Source organism: Ostrea edulis, chromosome 9 (assembly GCF_947568905.1).
Source record: "Ostrea edulis chromosome 9, xbOstEdul1.1, whole genome shotgun sequence".
NCBI lineage: Eukaryota > Metazoa > Mollusca > Bivalvia > Ostreida > Ostreidae > Ostrea > Ostrea edulis.
In genome coordinates this window covers 36,169,861-36,193,747 of record NC_079172.1, presented here as the reverse complement: position 1 = coordinate 36,193,747, position 23,887 = coordinate 36,169,861, and the positions used below count along the sequence as shown (strand labels likewise).

The 23,887-nt window shown below is 36.5% G+C and overlaps 2 protein-coding genes and 1 long non-coding RNA gene across 3 annotated transcripts; 1 reads left to right on the top strand and 2 right to left on the bottom strand.

Annotated features, from left to right (window-relative positions):
• Positions 1-125: 125 nt before the first annotated feature.
• On the bottom strand, positions 126-18,528 carry LOC125657791 (golgin subfamily A member 6-like protein 7). The gene is made up of 8 exons (XM_048888563.2): positions 18,373-18,528; positions 16,284-16,369; positions 14,969-15,085; positions 13,960-14,125; positions 12,730-12,831; positions 9,310-9,412; positions 8,859-9,015; positions 126-591 (listed from the first exon to the last, which is right to left on the bottom strand). Exons 1-8 carry the CDS (start codon positions 18,452-18,454, stop codon positions 496-498), a joined length of 909 nt encoding a protein of 302 aa, XP_048744520.1. The 5' UTR covers positions 18,455-18,528; the 3' UTR covers positions 126-495.
• LOC130050115 (uncharacterized) lies at positions 7,441-8,552 on the bottom strand. Its single transcript, XR_008798516.1, has 2 exons — positions 7,970-8,552; positions 7,441-7,743 (listed from the first exon to the last, which is right to left on the bottom strand). It is a non-coding gene; the product is annotated as an uncharacterized LOC130050115 (long non-coding RNA).
• LOC125668435 (uncharacterized) lies at positions 18,295-23,630 on the top strand. The gene is made up of 7 exons (XM_048902606.2): positions 18,295-18,877; positions 19,262-19,854; positions 20,017-20,071; positions 20,355-20,508; positions 20,875-21,063; positions 21,563-21,710; positions 22,406-23,630. The coding sequence occupies exons 1-7, from the start codon at positions 18,708-18,710 to the stop codon at positions 22,627-22,629; spliced, it is 1,533 nt and encodes a 510-aa protein (XP_048758563.2). The 5' UTR covers positions 18,295-18,707; the 3' UTR covers positions 22,630-23,630.
• The last annotated feature ends 257 nt before the right edge of the window (positions 23,631-23,887 follow it).

Genomic DNA, 23,887 nt, shown 5'->3' with positions numbered 1-23,887 from the left:
ACCGATTGACCTTTGGTTGACCCCACAAAGGGACGTAATTCACAGTGAAGTGTTGATAGTATATTAATTTGACAACACTATGACAGCTCATGAAAATAAATAATTGACATTAGCACACACTGTAGTATTTGAGTAAATTAATGGACTGTATATTCCACTTTTATTCATTAATTTAATACTAAATTTAACAAACTTGTAGTAATGCATTCTCAATTATGTTATGCTTAGTTTCACATATTTTTTGAAGAATTGTCTTGCACAAAGGAAATGGTAATTTTGATGATTTACACTGGACTTATTTTGTTTTATTATTTATACCATGCCTGAAATTACTAGTCGTTGATTTATTTCAAATTAGTAGTCTAATCCACCCTTCTTTACTCGGAGTCGCCTTGTATCACTCAGTTGTCACCCTGCATCACTCAGTTATCGCCCTGTATCACTCAGTTGTCGCCCTGTATCATCCTGTTGCCAATACTCTCTCCAGAGTTGAAATTAGACACAGTCATCCTGTTGGCTGCGAGTACTCTCTCCAGAGTTGAAATTAGACACAGTCATCCTGTTGGTAGAGAGCTCTTCAGATCTCATCCTCTACAATTTAAAATAATTTACACAAGTCTCAGGCTCTCTGTCTCTTGTAGTGCAGATGTATAATATCCATTTTATCATGCACATTGCCATATTGTCAGTGGTATTCTAATAGTGTACTGTATGCATTTATTTCATTTGCTGTTAACTTTAATTACATATCTGACTTAACATGGAGAAAATTCAAACCATGTGAACTGAAAATCATAAGTACTCAAGTCTGACTTGTTCTCTTTGTCAAGTAGCAGCCAAATGACATGGGAGGTCATCATAAATATAAATTATCTGTACGTTTTGTTTTATTGTAAGGAGATATGTAAAATGAATTGGGGACATTTAAAATCAACTCCAAGAAAGAATTTACTTTGTCAGACAGTGGTGTAAATCTATTAGCCAGAGTGCCCAACAAAACAGCACCAAAGTGCATCACTGTATGTAATAGATTTTTGTTAAAAATACAGTTTCGCTGATGTAAGGAAAGCCACCCGAGGTTCATCATTTATGACTAAACTTGTGTTTCATTAATGAAATTATTTTGTGGTATCACACAAATACCAAAGCAATAAAAATGATTGAGACCTACCAGAATAAATATTCTTTGTACTTTACCCTTCATATATTCTTTCCTTTGAATTCTTTTTTTCTTTCATATTCTAATTTATTTTCAGTTCTATTTCCCCTTCATATTTTAGTTAGGACTGAGTTATAGTTTCCCTTTTCTATTGATGTTCTAGTTTAGTCAGAGTTCTAGCTTCCTGTTGATGTTCTAGTTTAGTCAGAGTTCTAGTGTCCTGTTGATGTTCTAGTTTAGTCTGAGTTCTAGTTTCCTGTTGATGTTCTAGTTTAGTCAGAGTTCTAGTTTCCTCTTGATGTTCTAGTTTAGTCAGAGTTCTAGTTTCCTCTTGATATTTTAGTTTAATCTGAGTTCTAGTTTCCTCTTGATGTTCTAGTTTAGTCAGAGTTCTAGTGTCCTGTTGATGTTCTAGTTTAGTCAGAGTTCTAGCTTCCTGTTGATGTTCTAGTTTAGTCAGAGTTCTAGTGTCCTGTTGATGTTCTAGTTTAGTCTGAGTTCTAGTTTCCTGTTGATGTTCTAGTTTAGTCTGAGTTCTAGTTTCCTGTTGATGTTCTAGTTTAGTCAGAGTTCTAGTTTCCTCTTGATGTTCTAGTTTAGTCAGAGTTCTAGTTTCCTCTTGATGTTCTAGTTTAATCTGAGTTCTAGTTTCCTCTTGATGTTCTAGTTTAGTCTGAGTTCTAGTGTCCTGTTGATGTTCTAGTTTAGTCAGAGTTCTAGTTTCCTGTTGATGTTCTAGTTTAGTCTGAGTTCTAGTTTCCTGTTGATGTTCTAGTTTAGTCAGAGTTCTAGTTTCCTTTTGATGTTCTAGTTTAGTCTGAGTTCTAGAGTCCTGTTGATGTTCTAGTTTAGTCAGAGTTTTAGTTTCCTTTTGATGTTCTAGTTTAGTCTGAGTTCTAGTTTCCTGTTGATGTTCTAGTTTAGCCTGAGTTCTAGTGTCCTGTTGATGTTCTAGTTTAGTCAGAGTTCTAGTTTCCTCTTGATGTTCTAGTTTAGTCAGAGTTCTAGTTTCCTCTTGATATTTTAGTTTAATCTGAGTTCTAGTTTCCTCTTGATGTTCTAGTTTAGTCAGAGTTCTAGTTTCCTCTTGATGTTCTAGTTTAGTCTGAGTTCTAGTTTCCTGTTGATGTTCTAGTTTAGTCTGAGTTCTAGTTTCCTCTTGATGTTCTAGTTTAATCTGAGTTCTAGTTTCCTGTTGATGTTCTAGTTTAATCTGAGGTCTAGTTTCCTGTTGATGTTCTAGTTTAGTCTGAGTTCTAGCTTCCTGTTGATGTTCTAGTTTAGTCTGAGTTCTAGTTTCCTCTTGATGTTCTAGTTTAGTCAGAGTTCTAGTTTCCTGTTGATGTTCTAGTTTAGTCTAAATTTTAGTTTCCTTTTGATGTTCTAGTTTAGTCTGAGTTCTAGTTTTCTCTTGATGTTCTAGTTTAGTCTGAGTTCTAGTTTTCTCTTGATGTTCTAGTTTAGTCTGAGTTCTAGTTTCCCCTTGATATTATAGTTTAGTCTGAGTTCTAGTTTCCTATTGATATCCTAGTTTAGTCTGAGTTCTAGTTTCCTTTTGATGTTCTAGTTTAGTCTGAGTTCTAGTTTCCCCTTGATATTATAGTTTAGTCTGAGTTCTAGTTTCCTATTGATATCCTAGTTTAGTCTGAGTTCTAGTTTCCTTTTGATGTTCTAGTTTAATCTAGTTCTAGTTTCCCCTTGATATTATAGTTTAGTCTTAGTTCTATTTTCCTGTTGATGTTCTAGTTTAGTCTGAGTTATAGTTTCCCCTTGAAGTTCTAGTTTAGTCTGAGTTTTAGTTTCCCTTGATAATCTAGTTTAGTCTGAGTTATAGTTTCCTCTTGATATTCTAGTTTAGACTGAGTTCTAGTTTCCTCTTGATGTTATAGTTTAGTTTGAGTTCTAGTTTCCTCTTGATATTCTAGTTTAATCTGAATTCTAGTTTCCCCTTGATATTATAGTTTAGTCTTAGTTCTATTTTCCTGTTGATGTTCTAGTTTAGTCTGAGTTCTAGTTTCCCCTTGGAATTCTAGTTTAGTCTGAGTTTTAGTTTCCCTTGATAATCTAGTTTAGTCTGAGTTCTAGTTTCCTCTTGATATTCTAGTTTAGACTGAGTTCTAGTTTCCTCTTGATGTTATAGTTTAGTTTGAGTTCTAGTTTCCTCTTGATATTCTAGTTTAATCTGAGTTCTAGTTTCCTGTTGATGTTCTAGTTTAGTCAGAGTTCTAGTTTCCTCTTGATATCCTAGTTTAGTCTTAGTTCTAGTTTCCTGTTGATGTTCTAGTTTAGTCAGAGTTCTAGTTTCCTCTTGATATCCTAGTTTAGTCTGAGTTCTAGTTTCCTCTTGGTATTCTAGTTTACTCTGAGTTCTAGTTTGCCCTTGATATCCTAACTTAGTCTGAGTTCTAGTTTCTTCTTGATATTCTAGTTTGCTTTGAGTTTTAGTTTCCTTTCTAGATATTCTAGTTTAGTTTGAGTTCTAGTTTCCCCTTTGTATTCTAGTTTAGTCTGATTCTTAAATGGATACGCTGTATCGATCACTAAGTTAGGGATTAACTATCTTCTTTGTCATTTGAAACTGATATTAAAGTAATTCCACCCTTCTAGAATTATAGGGTCAATCTTATATTTGATTGTTGATTCTTCAAATAATATATCTTAGTAACAAATACAAATGATAAAATAAGTATGTTGCGGTTAATAAATTTTTTTTATTGATAAGCACATATATACCTGTTATCAACGTCAGAAAATTGCAATTTTCCTTAAAGGGACTGGTTCACGATTTTTGATAAAAATATTTTTCATTTTTTATGCTAAAACATTAAAAACATAACTAATTTTATATTGACAGCCAAATTTCTGACCTTCTGAATGCAAGAATAAAAGCAATATTTTAGCCTTAAATCTGTGTTATGTAAATAAAGACTCAAGTCTTTTAATGTATACAAACAAACCAGTGAAATATTAATTTTGTAATATAAAACATCCAAATTTTACATAGTCACAAATTTTAACTTTTAAGTGACACATTTTACCCAAAGAATGCTTGAAATGTGAAAAATATAATAAACTTCGATCAATTTCCATTTCTTTTGAAAATTTCGTAAACAATAACATACTGCAATCTTTGTTTACAAAACAAATCATAAATTCTCTAAAATGATCTTCTGTGATCATGTATAACCTTATTTTTTATGTGAAATCTTTTAAACACATTAGACAGTAGTTTTTGATCATTAAAAGTGAAAAACAAAATTTGGGGGAAATCATGAATCAGTCCATTTAAACAGCATTAACAAAAGGTTAAAACGATATAATAGTATTGAAGTTTCATAACAATTTCATGAAACTGATTCTTTAAAAAAATATATGAAATATATGTGAAAAATGAAAGAAATCTATGGCATGATGGACTTGATAAATAATTTAATGAAAACAGAGTTATTGCCCTTCGATTCAATATTTTGAAACATATAATTGATTATTGATATAACTTAGACTTTTGAAATATTTTATGGTTAACATGAGTTTGATCAATAACTATTGAAATAGACTTCAACAAAATTTATGTTCCTGCCATGCATAAATCTTATTAAATCATTGACTCTGCAAATCTTATGATGTCACAGGAGGGTGGAACTACGTTAAATGCTGATTAAATAGTCAAAACTGAGTTTTATGGAGGACACATTAAGGGAGCCAGTAAAATGGATGTTTGCAACCATTAAATCAGCATTAACAGTTGAATATGACAAATGAGATAAAAGTTATTCCCATTCTATTGCAATTTATGCATTTTGCTTGAAATTACTTTCTTATTTTGTTGATTTTTGTATTTTTTTTCACTCAGATGACCTATTGCAATTTGTCTGCATGCAGCTGTCGTGTGTTAACAATTGAACATTTATAATTTCTTAATAACTATTCTTCCAATTATTTTCAAATTTGATGTGAAGCATCTTTGGGACAAGCGGGACATAAATTTCAAAATTCAGGACTCCTACACAAAAAAAAAAGAAAAAAGAAAAGGGAATAGTATGTTTTAATGTATTATACCTGAGACATTATATGCTGTGTGTGAGTGTGTGTATTTCATTATTATTCTTTTTTTAATACGCCCTGAAATTGATGTTTATTCTTATCTAGCATATTTATGGTATCTTGTGTTTTCATGTTTTTTATGTACAATGAGGATAGGTACAGCTTTTAATGTTTTATCTATTTTCTATGTATTATGTGTATAACATTCTCTTGTAAGGTATATATGCATTGTAAAGCACTTTTGAGCGTACATAGTGTATGAAAAGGGTGCTATATAAATATGGTATTATTATTATTATTACACATCAGAAGCCAAGAAGAGAAAAAGTTGCCAAGAACTGACCAATTTTCAAAAATCTTCTTTAATAAACCACACATCTATAAGGAAAACTAAATGCATAGTCATATAGATGGAAGGCCTCTAATGGAATTGTAAATATCATGATCCCTGGGGCAGATGTTCTGACTTCAAGGTGGGGGCCAAACTTCACATATTATGTTTATATAGAAAACATTTAGATAACTTCTTTTTTGCTATTGATACTAAAAGGATATCTAGAAGGAGCAGGTCTGAAATGCAGGGTACCTCGTTCTGTGTATATTGTGTGTGTTGAGTGGTCTGTGTACGCTTGACCTTGCAGGGTACCTCGGTCTGTGTATTGTGTTTGTTAAGTTCCTTCAAACAATTATGAAGACTGCAATTAGCAGTGATTAAATGACTGAGATCACTACTGGTAAGGAAACTTAGATTTATTTTTCTAAACTCGATACTGAACACAACAATGAGGTTTGGATCGGCGAAACTGATCAAGGGCACATGAATATGAAAGCGAAAGTACATATGGAGTCTGTTCCATTCCCCCATGTTTTTAAAAATGGAATATTCTGATTCGAATAATTCGTCATTAGATTGTGGAACATTTTATCATAAAAAGGGGTGGGCAGAAACTATTTAACATAACATGGACTTTATATGATTTGGTCAGATTTCCTATAAAGACAAGTCGGTCTATTGCCATTTTGATTGATATAGACCACGAGATTTTCTATAGACACTTGTGTGTAAGTGGTCTGTATATGATTACCATGGCAGGGTACCATGGTCTGCGTATTGTGTGTGTTAAGTGATTTATGTACACCAAGCATGGTGCATATATGCCAACTTTCCCGATTTGTGCGGGATTCTCCCGATTTGAAGCAGTTGAAAAGGCAAATCCCGATATCCCGATCGGGGTTGCAAAAATACCCCGAAATCCTGATTTTCTAAAAATATCTCCCACTTTACGACAACAAACCCCCATTTCCAACCGGAATTTGAAATCCCGCGTCATTTCTGAAGTGGCCAATCAGAAATCGGGACAATAGTCAGCCATTGCTGTTTACCTGTGTCGCATGGTATTGGGGTGATGTAATTTACCTGGTCTGCCTGTGTCGGGGTGCTTATCGGACAGTGTGAAGCATGTTTTGATAGTGATTAATCGGGAAAATGGATTTCAAATTGACATATCCTTTACTCAAACGGGAATGACAACGATGATAGTGTCACCACCAAACAATCGGACATTCCCGATTTTTGCCTCTCGCTGACAGCATCCAAAATATGAAATAAGGTACGTCAAATATATGTTTTTCCAACTATAATAATATAGGCTATCCGAATCTATCCGTCTATAACGATGTATTATATAGTCTATATAGTGTAGTATTCAATAGACTGTGATGCGTAATTCGCACTTGTTAAATCTGTACTGAATTTTATATTAGCAATTAAGTAGCCTTAATTTACAAGTAAAAACGTATATTTTGATGTGTTTTTTCCTGGTAATTATTTCAGATGTCATGGGTTTTGTTCGCAAACTTCATAGCAGGGCAGATCACTCCTTTTCTGGTTGCAATGCAGATTGTTCCACCAGACGTTTACAGACAAGCAAGATGGCCTTTGTAGTCGTACCTAAATGCATGTGTTTAATTTAATTTAAATTTTGATATATAGACCAGCCAATGTGTATATGATATAAAAGGATGCAACTTTAGTACATACATGCCAACTTTTGAAAATCCCCATGGGGGATTTTGCGCGCGACGACCTTTTTTCAACGCTCAAAATTCACATTTTACCATGAAAATAAATATTTGTCTTTTCAAATAAAATATCAATCAAATCATTGTTAATGTATCATATATTAACACAACATCAAATGTGTTTGACCATTAACTATATAAAAAAAACTTTGAAAGATATACATTAATATTTTATTAAAATCATCTATTCAGCAAAAAATCTTCTCCAACAAGTCACATACATAATATCAAATAATATTTAAGGTTGCATCCTTTTACACCATACAATAAACATTGGCCGGTCTATATATCAAAATTTAAATTAAAGCACATGCATTTAGGTACGACTGCAAAGGCGATCTTGCTTGTCTGTAAACATGGGCTTGCAGAGACTGGTGGAATAATCTGCATTGCAACCAAAAAAGGAGTGATCTGCCCTGCTATGAAGTTTGCGAACAAAACCTTTGCACCCATGACATCTGAAAGAATTACCAGGAAAAAAAAAAACATCAAAATATTCCGTTTTACTTGTAAATTAAGGCTACTTGCTAAATAAAAAATTCAGTACAGACTTGTGCGAATTACGCATCACAAAGTATATTTAATGAATACTACACTATATAGACTATATAATACATCACTATAGACAGATAGATTTGGATAGCCTATATTATTATAGTTGGAAAAAATATATACTTGACGTACCTTATTGCAAATTTTGGATGCTGTCAGCGAGAGGCGGAATGTCCGATTGTTTGGTGGTGACACTAGCATCGTTGTCATTCACGTTTGTGTAAAGGATAGGTCAATTTGAAATCCGTCTTCCTGATTAATTACTATCAAAACATGCATCGTACTGTCCAATAAACACCCCGACACAGGCAGACCAACCCGACACCATGCGACACAGGTAAACAGCAATGGCTGACTATTGTCCCGATTTCTGATTGGCCAGTTCAGAAATGACGCGGGATTTCCAATTTCACGATTTTCCCGCTTTCAAACTCGTTTTCAATCGTGAAATCGGAAATTTTGGTCGGAAAAAATTTCAAATCGGGATTTTAGGGTAATTTTGCTTTCCCGATCGGGAAAGCGGGACCGGAGGGTAAAATCGGGAAGATCCCGCCTAAATCGGGAAAGTTGGCATGTATGTTAGTATGATTTGATAATATGCATGTGACTTGTTGTTGGAGAGGATTTTTTGCTGAATAGATGATATTAATAAAATACTTATGTATATCTTTCAAAGTGTTTTTTTTTTTAATATATATAGTTTTGTTGAAGTTAATGGTCGAACACACTTGATGTTGTGTTAATATATGATACATGTACAATGATTAGATTGATATCTTATTTGAAAAGAAAAATATTTATTTTCATGGTAAAATGTCGTGAATTTTGAGCGTTGAAAAAAGGTCGTCGCGTGCAAAATCCCCCATGGGGATTTTTAAAAGTTGGCATGTATGATGGTGGCTGGCCCGGGGTACCTCAGTCTGCATATCGTGGGTGTTAAGTGGTCTGTGTACACTAACCCTGGAAGGGTACCTCAGTCTGCATATCATGTGTGTTAATAGAAATATCAATCGGCTCTGACCTTTTCCTTGACCTGTACAGGTGGAGCTACCGGTCGTTTTCGTTCTTTGAGCTGTTTCTGCCACAGAATTTGCTGTAGCCGCTGTAATTCCTGCTGAAGTGCCACACATTTTTCCTCTAAATGTTCTCCATTCACAGCTTCCAGCTCTTTGCTCAAACTATATACAAGTACAATGATTGTAAAAATGTTTTGGCCGTATTGCACAAAATAACATTTCTCTACACAGTCTATATGGTAATTTAGATGACAAGAATCTGGAGGCTTCATCTACTGGATGAATTTTAGGGGGGGAGCTAAATATTTACACATAATTTTTGGAATGGTAAAAAAAAAATTAATATTAATTGAGAATTTTGTTTCATTAATCTGGACAGTAAATAAACTATTTTCCTTCCTGTCTCAAAATGGTTGAACTGTGAACATTATATGTCAGTTACAATGTTTATAATACCTTAGAAATTCTGGATCATTATGAGGTACTGTGTTTAACTCCGATTTCCTGGAAATCAGGGCCTCTGTTGCATCTGTGACTTTTCTCAATTCCTGATCAAGCTCTAAAATAATTTACTTATTTTTAGCACCAAAAAGACTTGGTAATCTAGGTAAGCTTGGTAACCCTTTAGGGATTTGAACCCTTGTCTACAGAGTGGGACAAGGAGGAATTCTCTATGGGGATTTAAATCCCAGTCTACCAAATGGGACAAAGAGAAATTATCTGTGGAGATTTAAATCCCTGTCTACTGAGTGGGGCAAGGAGGATTCTCTGTGGGGATTTAAATCTCTGTCTACATAGTGGGGTAAGCAGGAATTCTCTGTGGGGATTTAAATCTCTGTGTGCAGAGTGGGATAAGGATGAATTTTTTTGAGATTTAAATCCCTGTCTACTGAGTGCATGGGGCAAGGAGGAATTCTCTGCGGGGATTTAAATCTCTGTGTGCAGAGTGGGGTAAGGGGGAATTATCCGAGGGTATTTAAATTCCTGTCAACTGAGTGGGGTAAGGGGGAATTCTCTGAGGGGATTTAAATCCCTGTCTACATAGTGGGGCAAGGAAGAATCACCTGTGGGGATTTAAATCTGTCTACTAAGTGTGGTAAGGAGGAATTCTCTGTGGGGATTTAAATCCCTGTCTACCGAGTGGGGTAAGGAGGAATTCTCTGTGGGAATTAAATCCCTGTCTACAAAGTGAGGTTAGGAGGAATTCTCTGTGGGGATTTAAATCCCTGTCTACAGAGTGGGGTAAGGAGGAATTCTCTGTGGGGATTTAAATCCCTGTCTACCGAGTGGGGTAAGGAGGAATTCTCTGTGGGAATTAAATCCCTGTCTACAAAGTGAGGTTAGGAGGAATTCTCTGTGGGGATTTAAATCCCTGTCTACAGAGTGGGGTAAGGAGGAATTCTCTGTGGGGATTTAAATCCCTGTCTACAAAGTGGGGTAAGGAGGAATTCTCTGAAGGGATTTAAAATTCAAATCCCTGCGTACATCATGGTGCAAGGAGGAATTCTCTCTGGGAATATAAATACCTGCCTACAAGGTAGGGTAGGGTAAGGATGGATTAATTCTCTGAGGGATTTCAACCCATCTACAGGGTCAGGCAACGAAATTAAGGAGAAATACTTGCTAAATGCGAGTTAAAAATTGACATAGCGAGTGAAAAATCACAATTGATCGCAGCTTTTTGCGAGTAAAAAAAACCAATCTTTTTTCCGGACTTCCTTGGTTTATTGGCTGTACTTTGAAGTTTACAATAATTTTGTCTTGTGCATAGAAATGCTTTACAGAATGAATATACAAGTATTGCAAAAGTAAACGTTGATCGAATAAATAACTAAGCCAAGGTCATCTCAGTCAGTGATGTCGAAGATGGCCTACTTCATGCACACTTTGGGCGTCTCAGAGACGTCTGATTTAAATAGCAAGCATGTTGATCTCGTTCGTGTTTACATGAAACAACACATGAAAGTGTTAGTGTCACGCTTCACGCAGTGTCCTTCTGTAGTCTATAGTCAAACACTTAAGAGTCCATGGTTTTTTTTCAACTAGAATTTTTTAGATGAAATTTCCAAAAGTTTTGAAGATATACAGTGTAGTTTGAATTGACGCAAACAGTCTTAAAGATTTCAAACCACATGATGTTGTAAATAGGTCGTAGATCTCTGGAGAGCAAGTTCGCTGCACAAGTGTATGTTGTCTGATAATTCGATCATTAAAATTTAAATGAAAGAATTCTCAATATTATTTTTATTATTGCACTTTAAAGAAGATTTTAAAAGATTTTCCCTATATTTTGATATAGATACATGCTTGTTTTCTTAAATTCCTGTAAAACAGCAATCGATTGAAAAATGCTAGTAAAAGCTCAATTTTGCTAGTTGGAAAATAATCCACAAGCTAAAATTTGCTAGTAGTGAAAAAAGTTAATTTCGATCCCTGAGGGTGGTGTCAGGAGTGAATTTCTGTGGGGATAACCCCTGTCTATAGAGTGCCTGGGGGTATGCATGATCACTGGGTTTCATACAATAAAACTTGGTATCAGGGAATAAAAGTAGAGATTGTTTTTATAAATGTAGCAGTCAGCCGGGTTCGATCACCGGTGGCCAGTTAGCTCAGTTGGTAGAGCACCTGACTAGAGATTCAGGGGGCCCGTGTTCGAATCCTGGTCTGGTCTGTTGCATTTTTTCCCTTCCTGTTACATATGGTGCTGTAGACGAGCCCCTGGAACTGACAGGTAAAAATGCCTGCAAGGGGATAAAGATCCTGGGTTGATGTCTTCAGGTGTGAAGACATTTAAAGAGGGAGGAATGTAGCGGTCAGCCAAGTTTGATCGCTGGTGGCCATTTAGCTCAGTTGGTTGAGCATTTTCTCCCTTCCTGTTACATGAAAAACAAATGTCTCCCAAGCTCCCAAAATTGGAAGTGCTCAAAATGAAACCTCCTCCCTTTAATGTACTGCATGATATGGAAGAGAAAGCATGAGCAGGAACATAGCCATTATGAACTCCAATAAGCCACATAGGAGAAGTGGTTACAAACTATTTTACACCCCCCACCCCTCAGATCCACTATAACTTTAAGGATACCAATTGGATCCTTCTGTCCCTACAATATGCACATCTGCAAATGGCATTGAACTATTGTACAAAATTTCAAGTCTATTGGATAAGCCATATAATTGGAGTAGAAGCGTTCACATGCTATTTCAACATCCTCCACCCCTCTTGGATCCACTGTAAATTTTAGGAAAATAATTGGATCCTCCTGTCCTGAAAATATGCACATCTAACAATGGCAATAAAACATTGTACAAAGTTTCAAATCTATCAGATAAGCCATATAGGAGAAGTGTTCACAAGCTATTTTACATCCTCCACCCTTCTTAGATCCACTATAACTTTCAGGAAAATAATTGGATCCTCCTGTCCTGACAATGTGCACATCTACAAATGGCAATGAAGCATTGTACAAAGTTTCAAGTCTATCTGACAAACCATATAGGAGAAGCAGTCACAAGATTTTGTGACAGACGGAAGGACAGAAAGCACAAAAACAATATGTCTCCTTCTGAAAGACGGGAGACATGATTCTTCCAACCTTCATCTAGCATGGGTAAAAAAAATTTAAAAACTTTATATTTCAGTTAAATATTTTCAACTGAATCTTTCATTAGCATGTGAGAAACTTGGTGATGATTTTACCTGCAATTTTTATGACACTGTAAAACAAGTGATTTGATTAAGATAAATTGTAATTTTGTGTACACAAGGAGTTTCAAAAACAAAAATCCATTTATATGTGCATAGTACTTTTTTCCTCATGGTTGCAATTACAATGTACATGGGTAAAAGATTTGTTCATAGATTGGGGCATATTATACCTTCATTGTTTTTCTGCAGACTGTGCAGGGTTTGTTGTTCTTTTCCACGTTGTACGTCCATCTCAGCCAACATCTCGCGCCTCTTATTAATATCGTCAACCTCTGTGTGAAGACAAATTTACATTGCTTATGATGTTACTGCAGCATACTAATATCCTTTTGTATGGAAATTACAACCACTTGGTTAATGTGAGCTCCCATTCTATATGATAATGATAAATGAATTAGAAATTTTTATCATATCAATAAATTAAAGTACAGGTACATTAATTCTCTATATCTTTTTGACAAGATATATGTTTTTCTTATTTCTCCACGAACAATATTTTGTAAACTTTCCATGAACTTCATTTAATAATTAATGCATAGCAAACTTTCATAAAGACCAACATACCTTATAAACATGTAAAAATTAACATCAGTGACATATTTCTTTTCCATTTAAATTCTATTGTCTAACACTCAGTGTGGTGACCCCAATCTATAGATTGTGAATTCAACCCCTTCCCCCCAATTATTTCAGAACTACTTAACGGAATTTACAAGTACCAAAGAGACATATTGAATCTATTTATACGGTGGAGATACATGATACTTCCTTCTCTTGGACGAGTGGTAGCACAGACCTACATGCCTTCACGTCTCGTCTGAACGAATTCCATTGTACAATCAAGCTTCACTCATTTTAAAAATTCGACAGAAGAAATCAATTTTATTGATACTACAATGCGCCACAACCTAACATGTCACAGTTAAAAAATGTAACAATCTGCTTCAAACAACACAGAACTGTATCATTTCACGGACTATTCTATCAATGCATTATATAATATGAATTTGCTACTATAACTTAGTAATGTCTACATAAGAGTTTATTTTACATTTTTCTTGCCACAACCAGGAACTATCAAAATATGCCAACTATAAAATAGACATGATAATACACATCAAGTTTTTGTTGTTGTAGAAACATAAGATAGGATGCATGTGAATTGTACCTGATATGTAATAAAAACTTATGTATTATTGAGAAATTTCACGTACAGCAAATATGTGACAGAGAAATGAAAATAGAAACAGAAAACCCCAAACAGACAAGATATGTCAAACGGATAAACAGACATCACTGTACCATAACATACATCATGTCGAAAGGTGACTGTATAAAAATGAACCCATCCACTCTGATTTAAACAAAAATTGCCAAGAAAGATAAAGAGAAAGGGGCACCTTTTCTGAGGTCCTGTTCAGTCTGTTTGACTTCTTCCACGGCCTTTCTCAGTTCCTCTTGCCTCCTTTGTTGGCCGCCACTCTGAAGCCCATAGTCCCAGGTAAAGCCCCTCACTCCAACACAAAATCTCTCTACCATCTCTAGCTTTCTGAACTGTAGGTCTGTCTACACACCAAAATAGAATTCATGCCTGAAACTGGACACACTAAAAGCTGGAAAATAAATGATTTCCACATGGGAATTTTGAATTAATAATAATTCTTTGGTTTTCTGTTGATTATCACACACCCTAAAACTATATCACACTGGTAGTAAAGAACTAGACGGTGTGTTTTCTGCAATGTAAACATGAAGCAACTTTATAACACACATATGTGCAAGATATTGAAATTGTTTTAAAAAATTGCCCAGTTTTCATTGCATCAGGTCTAGTATATCAGAAAGAACTGTCACCTGTTGTGACAGTAAGTTCAAACAGCATTCTAAGTAGCATTTGAACAAGAAATGGTATGGCTACATTATAAGGAAATATACATCATATTTTCTGTCTTCAAAATGCATCCATATTGCTTGGAAATGGCACACTAAATACTGTTTTACAAAATTTCCAAGTGCAAGTGAATGCATTGCAAAAATTACATTTTACACACCTGAGGAACAAAATTGCCTTTCGAAAGACGGAGGTTTTGAAAAATGTTTCATTGAAAAAGGAGAGGGGGGATCATTAAAAGATATGAACCACTGTATCATTATACACTCTGCATTAATAAGAAAAGGTATCTTTAATATTTTACAGAAAGAGCATCGAGATAGGTCATTTAATGCCTAAAGGTGATGGTGCAGGGGTCACTCAGCAAGAAGTATGCTCAAAAGACTTTTTTTTTGTGTTTTGCTTTCAGGATGTAATTTTTTACATGTAAATAAAGACTCCGCCCAGTGAATACTGACATCCTACATGTAAAAATAGGACTCTATAGCAGTGAATCTGAAGACTTGAAACACACTGACCAGGTCTTTTTGGACACGTTGTTTTTTCCCCTCCAGCGAAGTCTTTTCTTCCTGTAGGATTTTTTCTTTGTTTTCTTCACATTTCAAATTCACCTCCTCTTGTATTAACAAGTTAGTCTAGATGAGCAAAATAAAATTACACTTACTGAGGGGAGATCAATGACAAAATCTAAATGTTCCAGAACAAGAGGCTCATGGGCCACATTGCTCACCTGAGTCACCTTGGTCCATATCTAAAGATTTTCCATAAATATTCGCATGTAAAACTTTGATCCCTATTGTGACCCCAACTTATCCTTGGGGGCCATGATTTTTACAAACTTGAATCTGCACTATGTCAGGAGGCTTTCATGTAAATTTAAACTTCTTTGGCCCAATGGTTCTTCAGAAGAAGATTTTTGAAAGATTTTCTCCCGGCCTATATATTTGTATGTACAACATTGATCCCCTATTGTGGCTTCATCCTACCCCCAGGGGCCATGATTTTAAGAAAACTTGATTCTGCATTATGTCAGGGAGCTTTCATGTAAATCTCAGCTTCTTTGGCCCAGTGTTTTCCGAGAAGAAGCTAGATTTTAAAAGATGTTTCTTTATATTTGTATATAATTCCAATGTTATTTATTACAGTTGTTTTGATTGGACAAAAATAAAGCTGAACAAGAGTTTACACATCAATAAATCCGAAAACGCAATGTATTCATACATGCTTGAAAACAAATAACGTAGTGCGGGGAAACTTTTCAAATTTTTGAAATTGTGAATACAGTAAATGAATTGGAATTATAAGAATCAAACATTCTTTTTAAAGAATTTATTGATGTGTAAACTCCAGACATTTTACTCACAAACTTAACATAAAAGTGCTTCGCACTTTAATTCAGTTTGTGAGTAAAATGTCCGGAGTTTACACATCAATAACTTCTTCAAAAAGAATGTTTCATTCGATAATAAAAATTTGATCCGCTATTGTGGCCCCATCCTACCCCAAGGGGGTAAGATTTTAACTTGAAACTGCACTATGTCAGGAAGCTTTCATGTAAATTTAAGCTCCTCTGGCCCAGTGGTTCTTGAGATTTTTAAATAACCCCACCCTATTTTTGTGATTATCTCCCCTTTGACGGGGCATGGCCCTTCATTTGAACAAACTTGAAAACCCTTCACTTAAAGATGCTTTGTGCCAAGTTTGGTTGAAATTGGCCCAGTTGTTCTGGAGAAGAAGATGAAAATGTGAAAAGTTTACATCGACGCAAATGACAAATTTTGATCAGAAAAGCTCGCATGTGTCTTTCCTCCATCATGTGAAGTCTACACTTACCTTTAAAATTAATTCCCTCTTCAACTCAATATGTTTTTTCTGTAATCTGTCTTTTCTAGCTAATGTTGACTGAATTCTGCACTTTACTGCAAAAACAAAAATTTAAAAATAGATATTTATTTAGCATTCCTGTGTTTGAGGATCGACAAATAGTATAAACGGGTAAAGAGGACAGGATGGGCAAGAATGCAAAGAGGTGGGGGGGGGGGGGGGGGGGGAGATAAGTGATCGAAGGAGGGACAAGCAGGGTAAAAGGAGGGAAGGAAATAGGGGGGTATGATGAAAAAGAATTGAAAAGGAGGGAGGAAGAGAGGGGAAAAGGAAGATGAGAGAGAAAGGAAACAGGGGGTAGAGAGGGTGGAAAGTGGTTCAAAAGGAAAGGGAAGAGTGAGGGAAAAGGAGAGGGAGGAGTGAGAGAAAGGAGAGGGAGGAGTGAGGGAAAAGGAGAGGGAGGAGTGAGGGAAAGGAGAGGGAGGAGTGAGGGAATGGAGAGGGAGGAGTGAGGGAAAAGGAGAGGGAAGAGTGAGAGAGGGAGGAATGAGGGAAAGCAGATGGGAGGAGTGAGAGAGGGAGGAAAGTGGTTCAAAAGGAAAGGGAAGAGTGAGGGAAAAGGAGAGGGAGGAGTGAGAGAAAGGAGAGGGAGGTGTGAGGGAAAGGAGAGGGAGGAGTGAGGGAAAAGGAGAGGGAGGAGTGGGGGGAAAGAAGAGGGAGGAGTGAGGGAAAGCAGATGGGAGGAGTGAGAGAGGGAGGAATGAGGGAAAGCAGATGGGAGAAGTGAGGAAAAAGGAGAGGGAGGAGTGAGAGAAAGGAGGAGTGGGGGAAAAGGAGAGGGAGAAGTGAGGGAAAAGGAGAGGGAGGAAAGGAGAGGGAGGAGTGAGGGAAAAGGAGAGAGAGGAAAGGAGAGGGAGAAGTGAGGGAAAAGGAGAGGGAGGAGTGAGGGAAAAGGAGAGGGAGGAGCGAGAGAAAGGAGGAGGAGTAAGGGAAAAGGAGGGGGAGTGAAGAAAGAAGAGAGTGAGAGGAAAGAAGAGGGTCCTAGGTGTTAAGAGAGTCTAAGGAAAGAGGATAATGGTGAGGGAGGAGTGAGAGAAGAGGATGAAAATGAAGGGGAAAAGAAAAGGAAGGGAAGTTACAATTGTAGCAGAAATCATTGGATTGTAGCGGGCTCGATCAGCCAGGTTCGGTCGCCGGTGGTCAAAGAGCTCATCAGTTGGTAAAGCACCTGACTAGAGTTTCAGGGAGCTCAGGTTCGAATACCAGTCTGGTCCATTGCATTTTCTCCTTCCTGTTACATTTTTAAAATGTCATTGACCATCCGAGCTGGACTTGCATGTGAAAGTTTTGCCAGGGGCAAAAAAAATCTGGGTTGAGCGTCTTTGAGGACGAAGACAATATTTAAGAAGGTTTGTAGCAGTCAGCCGGGTTTAATCACCAGTGGCCAGATAGCCCAGTTGGTAGAGCACCTGACTAGAGATTCAGGGGGTCCGGGTTCAGTCTGGTCCATTGCATTTTCTCCCTTTCTGTTACAGGTTTTAATTGATCTAAACAATTTATTATTCCAAGTAGAAGAACTGAAGATCCCTTAATTTCCCACACTTGAATCAAACGCACATTCGAGCACTTTCACTGGTGATAGCCTAATACATGCAACGTTGAGATAGGCCTCTACTAGGTATACTATATGATGGAAAATAAATTTGGCCTTGTCTGGAAATCACAGTCAAGGATGTAGGGCTGATCTCGGCTTGTAAAATTAAGCTTGAAAAGAGAGAGAGAGAGAGAGAGAGAGAGAGAGAGAGAGAGAGAGAGAGTGAACATATAGCATAGACCTATATGGTTTTTTCTCTCTATTTTTTATCAACTTAAAACTATTTATGCCGAGCCGAGTCGGGCGGTATCAAAATCGTTATAGACGTGCACCACAGGGGCATCTTATCCACTCTGTTCTCTATCACACATATATAAATACACTTATCCGCTCTGTTCTCTATCACACATATATAAATATTTATATATGTGTGATAGAGAACAGAGCGGATAAGATGCCCCTGTGCGTGCACTGACGGTTTATTTCATAGAAGAAAGTTCTTACAATCGTGGAGATATTTTTTCTTCTGCTGTGCATGCAGCTCCGAATGAATAATCTGGTTAAATAGATCGTCCAAACTGGTCATCTTACTCGTGTCCAATTAAAGGCTGTTTGAACTTTACGCGTCTGCGGGTTTTGGCGATTTGCGTCATAGATCTCGGGCGTTTTCCTTGCTGGGAATTAAAATCAGGAAACAACCCGAAATAATCCGAAAAGTTTGTTGTCAAAACACTGACTCATTCGTCCAGGTAATGTCCAAGAATAGAATATTACTAAACTGATTTTAAATTTGGAACGACCACCGGGTATAAAGGCGTTTTATTGAGACGTGATTCAGAATGGCAGAAAGCGGTATCACAGATTTCACCGACAAGGAGGAATTTTCTAAGATGGAAACCGAGGAAAACCCGGCCTCAAGCTCTGAGGTAACCCAACCAGCATGTACTGCCGTAGAGACGACCGAATGTGAAGACCAGCACTTGTCAACGTTCTTAGAAAGGACGAAATGGTAGGCCTACTCTGAGTCAGTTATTTGTATTTACCGGAAACTGTCATACATTAATCAATTCATTGACAAAAATTATTAATTTCAGATATTTTCTTAAAATCTTACAACACTGATAACTTTAGTTCTTAATTTCTTAATCTGTACATTTGAACAGTAAAGACCCTTCAATGAATAAAAGTTTTGAAAATCAGACATTTAAGTTAATTTGATACAGCTGTGTTTTACCTATTTTAATTTTGAATTATTTCATTAAAATTAAACTTCTGAAGTAAAAATAATAAGGTGGTGTGTCTTCAGTCACAATTATAGCCTTCAATCCCCAGTTTTTTTGACATTCTGTCATCTGGTAGCATTACTTTACACTATCCCCATTTGTGATTGCAGTGACCGCATGTATGAACTGCGACAGATTCAGTACGGAGAGAGGCCCGTGACAAGTACCGGGCATATAAATGCCATTGACAATTTTTTTGCCAAGCATGTACAAGCTCATGAAGCAAAACTAGAGTCCGGAAAGGAGAATGTTCCAGTCAACGTGGAAAATGTGGACGAAATTCGCCCCGAGACAGTGGTGGTCGAGATTCAGGGCTTGGTGGAGCAGCAGAGAGTGTCGAATGTTTTGGGTACGGCGTTCAGAAGGCGACTAGAGAACATCATACGTGGCACACTGACAACTGTGTCCAGAGGTCCAAGAGCTTCACCTCAACCCACTGCGTCTCACAGCCACACCCCACAAACATCGCCTCACAGCCACACCCCTCAAGCATCACCTCACAGCACAAATGCTGCAACACCCAACATGTCTCGAGATGGAACTCCATCTGTTGTGCTACCTCCAAACAGTCTATCTCGAGATGGTACACCAGTGGAACGAGATCTACAGCACAGCGTGAGAGAAGTCCATCAACTTCAGAGCGAGGTAGAACGTAGCAGAAGCAACAGCATCATAAGTTCCAGAAGCGCTTCATCCACAAACAGTAAGAACATGAACACACCAAACAGCGAGAATATGAACATGTCAAACTTCATGTAAACATAGAAATTTATTTTGTTAATAATCCAATAAATAAATCTTCTCAGTCTTCTGGGATTAATTTCATTGAATTTGATTAAGAACCATCATTTGTTTTGCTTTTCAGCAAATGAGAATATCAATCCTCCACAACCAGCTGTTAATCACCAACAAGTCAATGGGTAAATAGAACTAAATGCATGCCATCTTTCCTAAGACTATTCTACAAACTCTAAAAAAGTTCAATATCCATGCCCAGTTTCATACTTGAATAAAAATTTCAGACACCGCTGAAGATAATGAAAATGGTATATCACAATATTTTAGATATGTTGAAATTGATTGGATAATGCGATGTGTGATTATTGAAGATTTGTTCAGGTTTATATTTTGTAAACATATCCTGTGTGTTATATCTGTTGATTTTTGAAACATACTCATATGCCATTACATTTTCCCCTATAGTTTCGATGTTAACCTTGGTGCCATTCCTCTACATGTTGTGGAAGAAGCGCATCGAGAAGACATGGTACAGGAGATCAGCGAACTGGTTCACAGGCAACTTGTTACGTCTACACTAGGCGGAAACTTCCGCACCACCCTGGAGCTCACTATGAGGGTAAGATTACAGAATTTGTTGCCAAGACAAAATACATGAAGCTCTGTCACAGTTTAATCAAAATCAGATTTCTTAGATCCACACCGTATACTCTGCATAAGAGTCTAAAAGGCATGGGTTTAAGAAGTCTGATTTTAATTAGATTGCGCTCTATCAGTGCAGTGCATCATAGTAATGCACAATATCATAAATATTGCATATAGTTTTGGGTGACATTGTCAAATACTACCCTCTGAAAACATAGTCAACAGAGACACAAAAAGGGTAGGCAGTTTAAATTGCATGTTGTATAGCAATTAAATGCATGAAAGAACAGGGTGAGTTGTTAGTGTTTCCCTTGCTAACATGTGAAAACTTTTAATGCAGGATCACCTCAACACAACAGACACTGACGGACAAAGAGTTCAGGAATTCATACAGTCTCTACAACCCACACAACCGATCATCCGAAACGACTTTTCTCACCTTGGACTGCCACCCCAGCAACAAGGAGCAGATAACTGGGACAATATTTCTGTCACTAGCGTCAGTGCTCAAGCAGTGCCTTACACACAGGTAAAAAGTAGTACAAGTAATAGTACAATGGGTAAAAAGTAGTACAACTTTTATTACTACAGGTAGAAAGTCACATACTCTGATAAATTGCTGTAATATTAGGTTGTAAACACAGAAATTCATTTTTTTGTGATAAATCCCTATAATTGAATGGGAGCATTTGAAATCCTTTGTTTTCATATTGGGATTTTTATATTACATACATACGTACAATCAGAGGGGACATTTTTTTTATTGAAGTTTTACTTCATAAACATGATTAATTCATATATATCATGATAATATGAATGTTGTTATGTAATGAAGTGAATTAATGAATTCTGAATTTAGTTGACCCAGGGAATAGAAGGATTGATATAAAAAAAATCACAACTTTAGGAATGTTCAAAAAATTCTGTGAATGCATGTGTCAATTAATTTCACAGAAAACTATAATGCTAACTTGCATTTCCTTCTAGTAGAAGTGAGAAAATATTAATTTTGATATTTAATTGTCCAGTCCAACCTGTACCTGAGTAGAGAGATGACCAGTCTGAAAGCCCAGGTAGAAGAAATGAAGAACATGCTCAAAGTCAGCTTTGACCTTCAACTGGACATTCAGCGGGCCATTCGACAGGAAGTGGCAGCGGCCATGTCTGAAAAGTCAGGTAAGTACAGATAGGTTAAGGTTATAAGGGACACAACTAGTCACAATATCTAACTAGGGGCACCTGTCTTTTCAGGATTTCACTGACCCCAGAGAGATGTGAAGCTAGCTATTGTTTGATCTATCAAAATGTGTTGTTATTAAGATGTAAAGTGTAAATTAAATATTCAGTGGATACATTGAACAATCTTCTGAATATTCAATGGATACATTGTATAGTCTAAATATTCAATGGATACATTGTATAGTCTAAATATTCAATGGATATATTGTACAATCTTCTGAATATTTAGTGATTACATTGTACAATATATGAATTAACCAATCATTCCTACCTAAAACATTTTATTTCTTTATTTATTGAGTTTTGAATTACTGAAATTTAATATGTAAAACCACATTACAATCTGTCTATATAATTGTACACAGGAAAATTTTGCATCTATTTAGTTTCCTCCATTTCACCTCAATAGACACATTTAAAATTGGGCAAAATTAAATTCCTTCTTTGTGGTAAAGTAGTGAACAATGGATGCCTGAGAATTTGAAATGGAGTAAATTGGTTAACCATTACCAATGCATATCAGCAGACATAAAACTTGGCAAAAATTTTCCAACCTAATTTTTCTTCATGTTCCAAATTATGATTTTCACCACTGTTATTGAAAACTGTTAAAATCATGACACGTTTTGCAGATGGAACTCGTGAGACTGCCACTTCTCGACGTTCTCGGCCAGTCAGCGACTCCCACTGTCTGATATGTCTGGACAAATTCTCTGACTCTGTTCTCTACCAGTGTGGTCACATGTGCGTTTGTTATGGCTGTGGGCGACAACTCATGTCCCGAGGGTCTAACTGCCCGGTATGTCGAGCACCAATCAAAGACATCATTAGGGCCTACAGGTGCAACTCCGACTGAAGTGATGAGCAGGTGTAAAATTTGAACTAAAGACAGCAAGCTAAAATGTAGCTTACCACATCTATGTGGAACATATAGCCATTCATAGGAGTCCTTTAACTAGCATCATGTGAAGCTAACAGAACATCATACATTACAAGTCACATTGAATGCGACTGAACTTGATGGTCCATTTCTCTCATTCACATATCACCTATCAATTCAGATGTGATGGTCTGTGCAGGGGTTGAGACTAATGTTAGTCCTGTAGTTCGAGTCAAGTGAAATTTGCAGGACTACTACATGTAGTCGTTGACAGTAAGCTGGCGTAGTCAAGTGATCGAGATGGACGGCTATATCACAATGAGAATTACAGATTAACTCATTCAAGAATCTAGGATCTGGTGTCAATCATAAATTAAAAGACTTACCACTGTGTAATTATGTATCAGCCTTATAGGGCTCTGGTGCTTTACCTTACACCACCGAGACATCCCAAGATGGAGGACGTCACCTGTCCTCAAAGGAAAAAGACAAATATTTGGGATTTCAGAAATGACTTGTCATAACATACTGATACTGCAATTATCCTCAATAGAAGCATTCTCATTAAATCAGATCATTAGCTTTAAATCATTTGCATGGTTTGTAATGATGAATGAACCTCTATGTTATGTTTGCATCTTACTTAAACACCTTTAAATAACCCCTATTTAACAGTCTCAGTTTAAGTGATTTCTGATTTAGCTATAGGTGTCTAATTACCTGGTACTGTCCAGTGAATTGACAACTGTCCATTATTTTTAAAACTGGACAGCGACTGCCCTGTATTAACAATAATTGACAGTAATTGTAAATAACTTATTGGACACCCACAGGTAACTTACTAGATTGTACATGTTTAAGTTTTCTATGCAAAAACCTAAAATAACGAAGGATTCTATAACAAAAATATGATTTGCCATTTATTTTGTAACATGCATTGCATTACATGAACAATATGAAAACATGCATGCACTGATTGTTGATTGAATGTGCCTGTTTTTGCCCTTTGGTCAGCACAATCTAGGCCTGTAGTGCTGTGCTGTTGTTTTTGCCCGAAATAACGAAAAGACGACAGAACGAAAAGTCGAAAAGACGACAAATAAAACCCGCAAATTAGCGACCTAACTTGTCGTCTTTTCGCTTGGAGTTTTGTCGTCGATTCGAGGCGAAAAGATGACAAAATGAAAAGTGAACAAAACGATAATTCGCGACTTTTCGCCTCGAAATAACGAAA

Excerpts from the sequence above, each read along its gene's own strand:
- LOC125657791 (XM_048888563.2), bottom strand. The coding sequence starts at position 18,454 with ATGACCAGTTTGGACGATCTATTTAACCAGATTATTCATTCGGAGCTG. Across the intron at positions 14,126-14,968 it reads AACGTGTCCAAAAAGACCTG|ACAGACCTACAGTTCAGAAA; the intron begins GTCAGTGTGTTT and ends TTTGGTGTGTAG. Across the intron at positions 9,016-9,309 it reads AATGATCCAGAATTTCTAAG|TTTGAGCAAAGAGCTGGAAG; the intron begins GTATTATAAACA and ends ACTTGTATATAG.
- LOC125668435 (XM_048902606.2), top strand. The coding sequence starts at position 18,708 with ATGGCAGAAAGCGGTATCACAGATTTCACCGACAAGGAGGAATTTTCT. Across the intron at positions 19,855-20,016 it reads AAGCGCTTCATCCACAAACA|CAAATGAGAATATCAATCCT; the intron begins GTAAGAACATGA and ends TTTGCTTTTCAG. Across the intron at positions 21,064-21,562 it reads AAGCAGTGCCTTACACACAG|TCCAACCTGTACCTGAGTAG; the intron begins GTAAAAAGTAGT and ends TTAATTGTCCAG.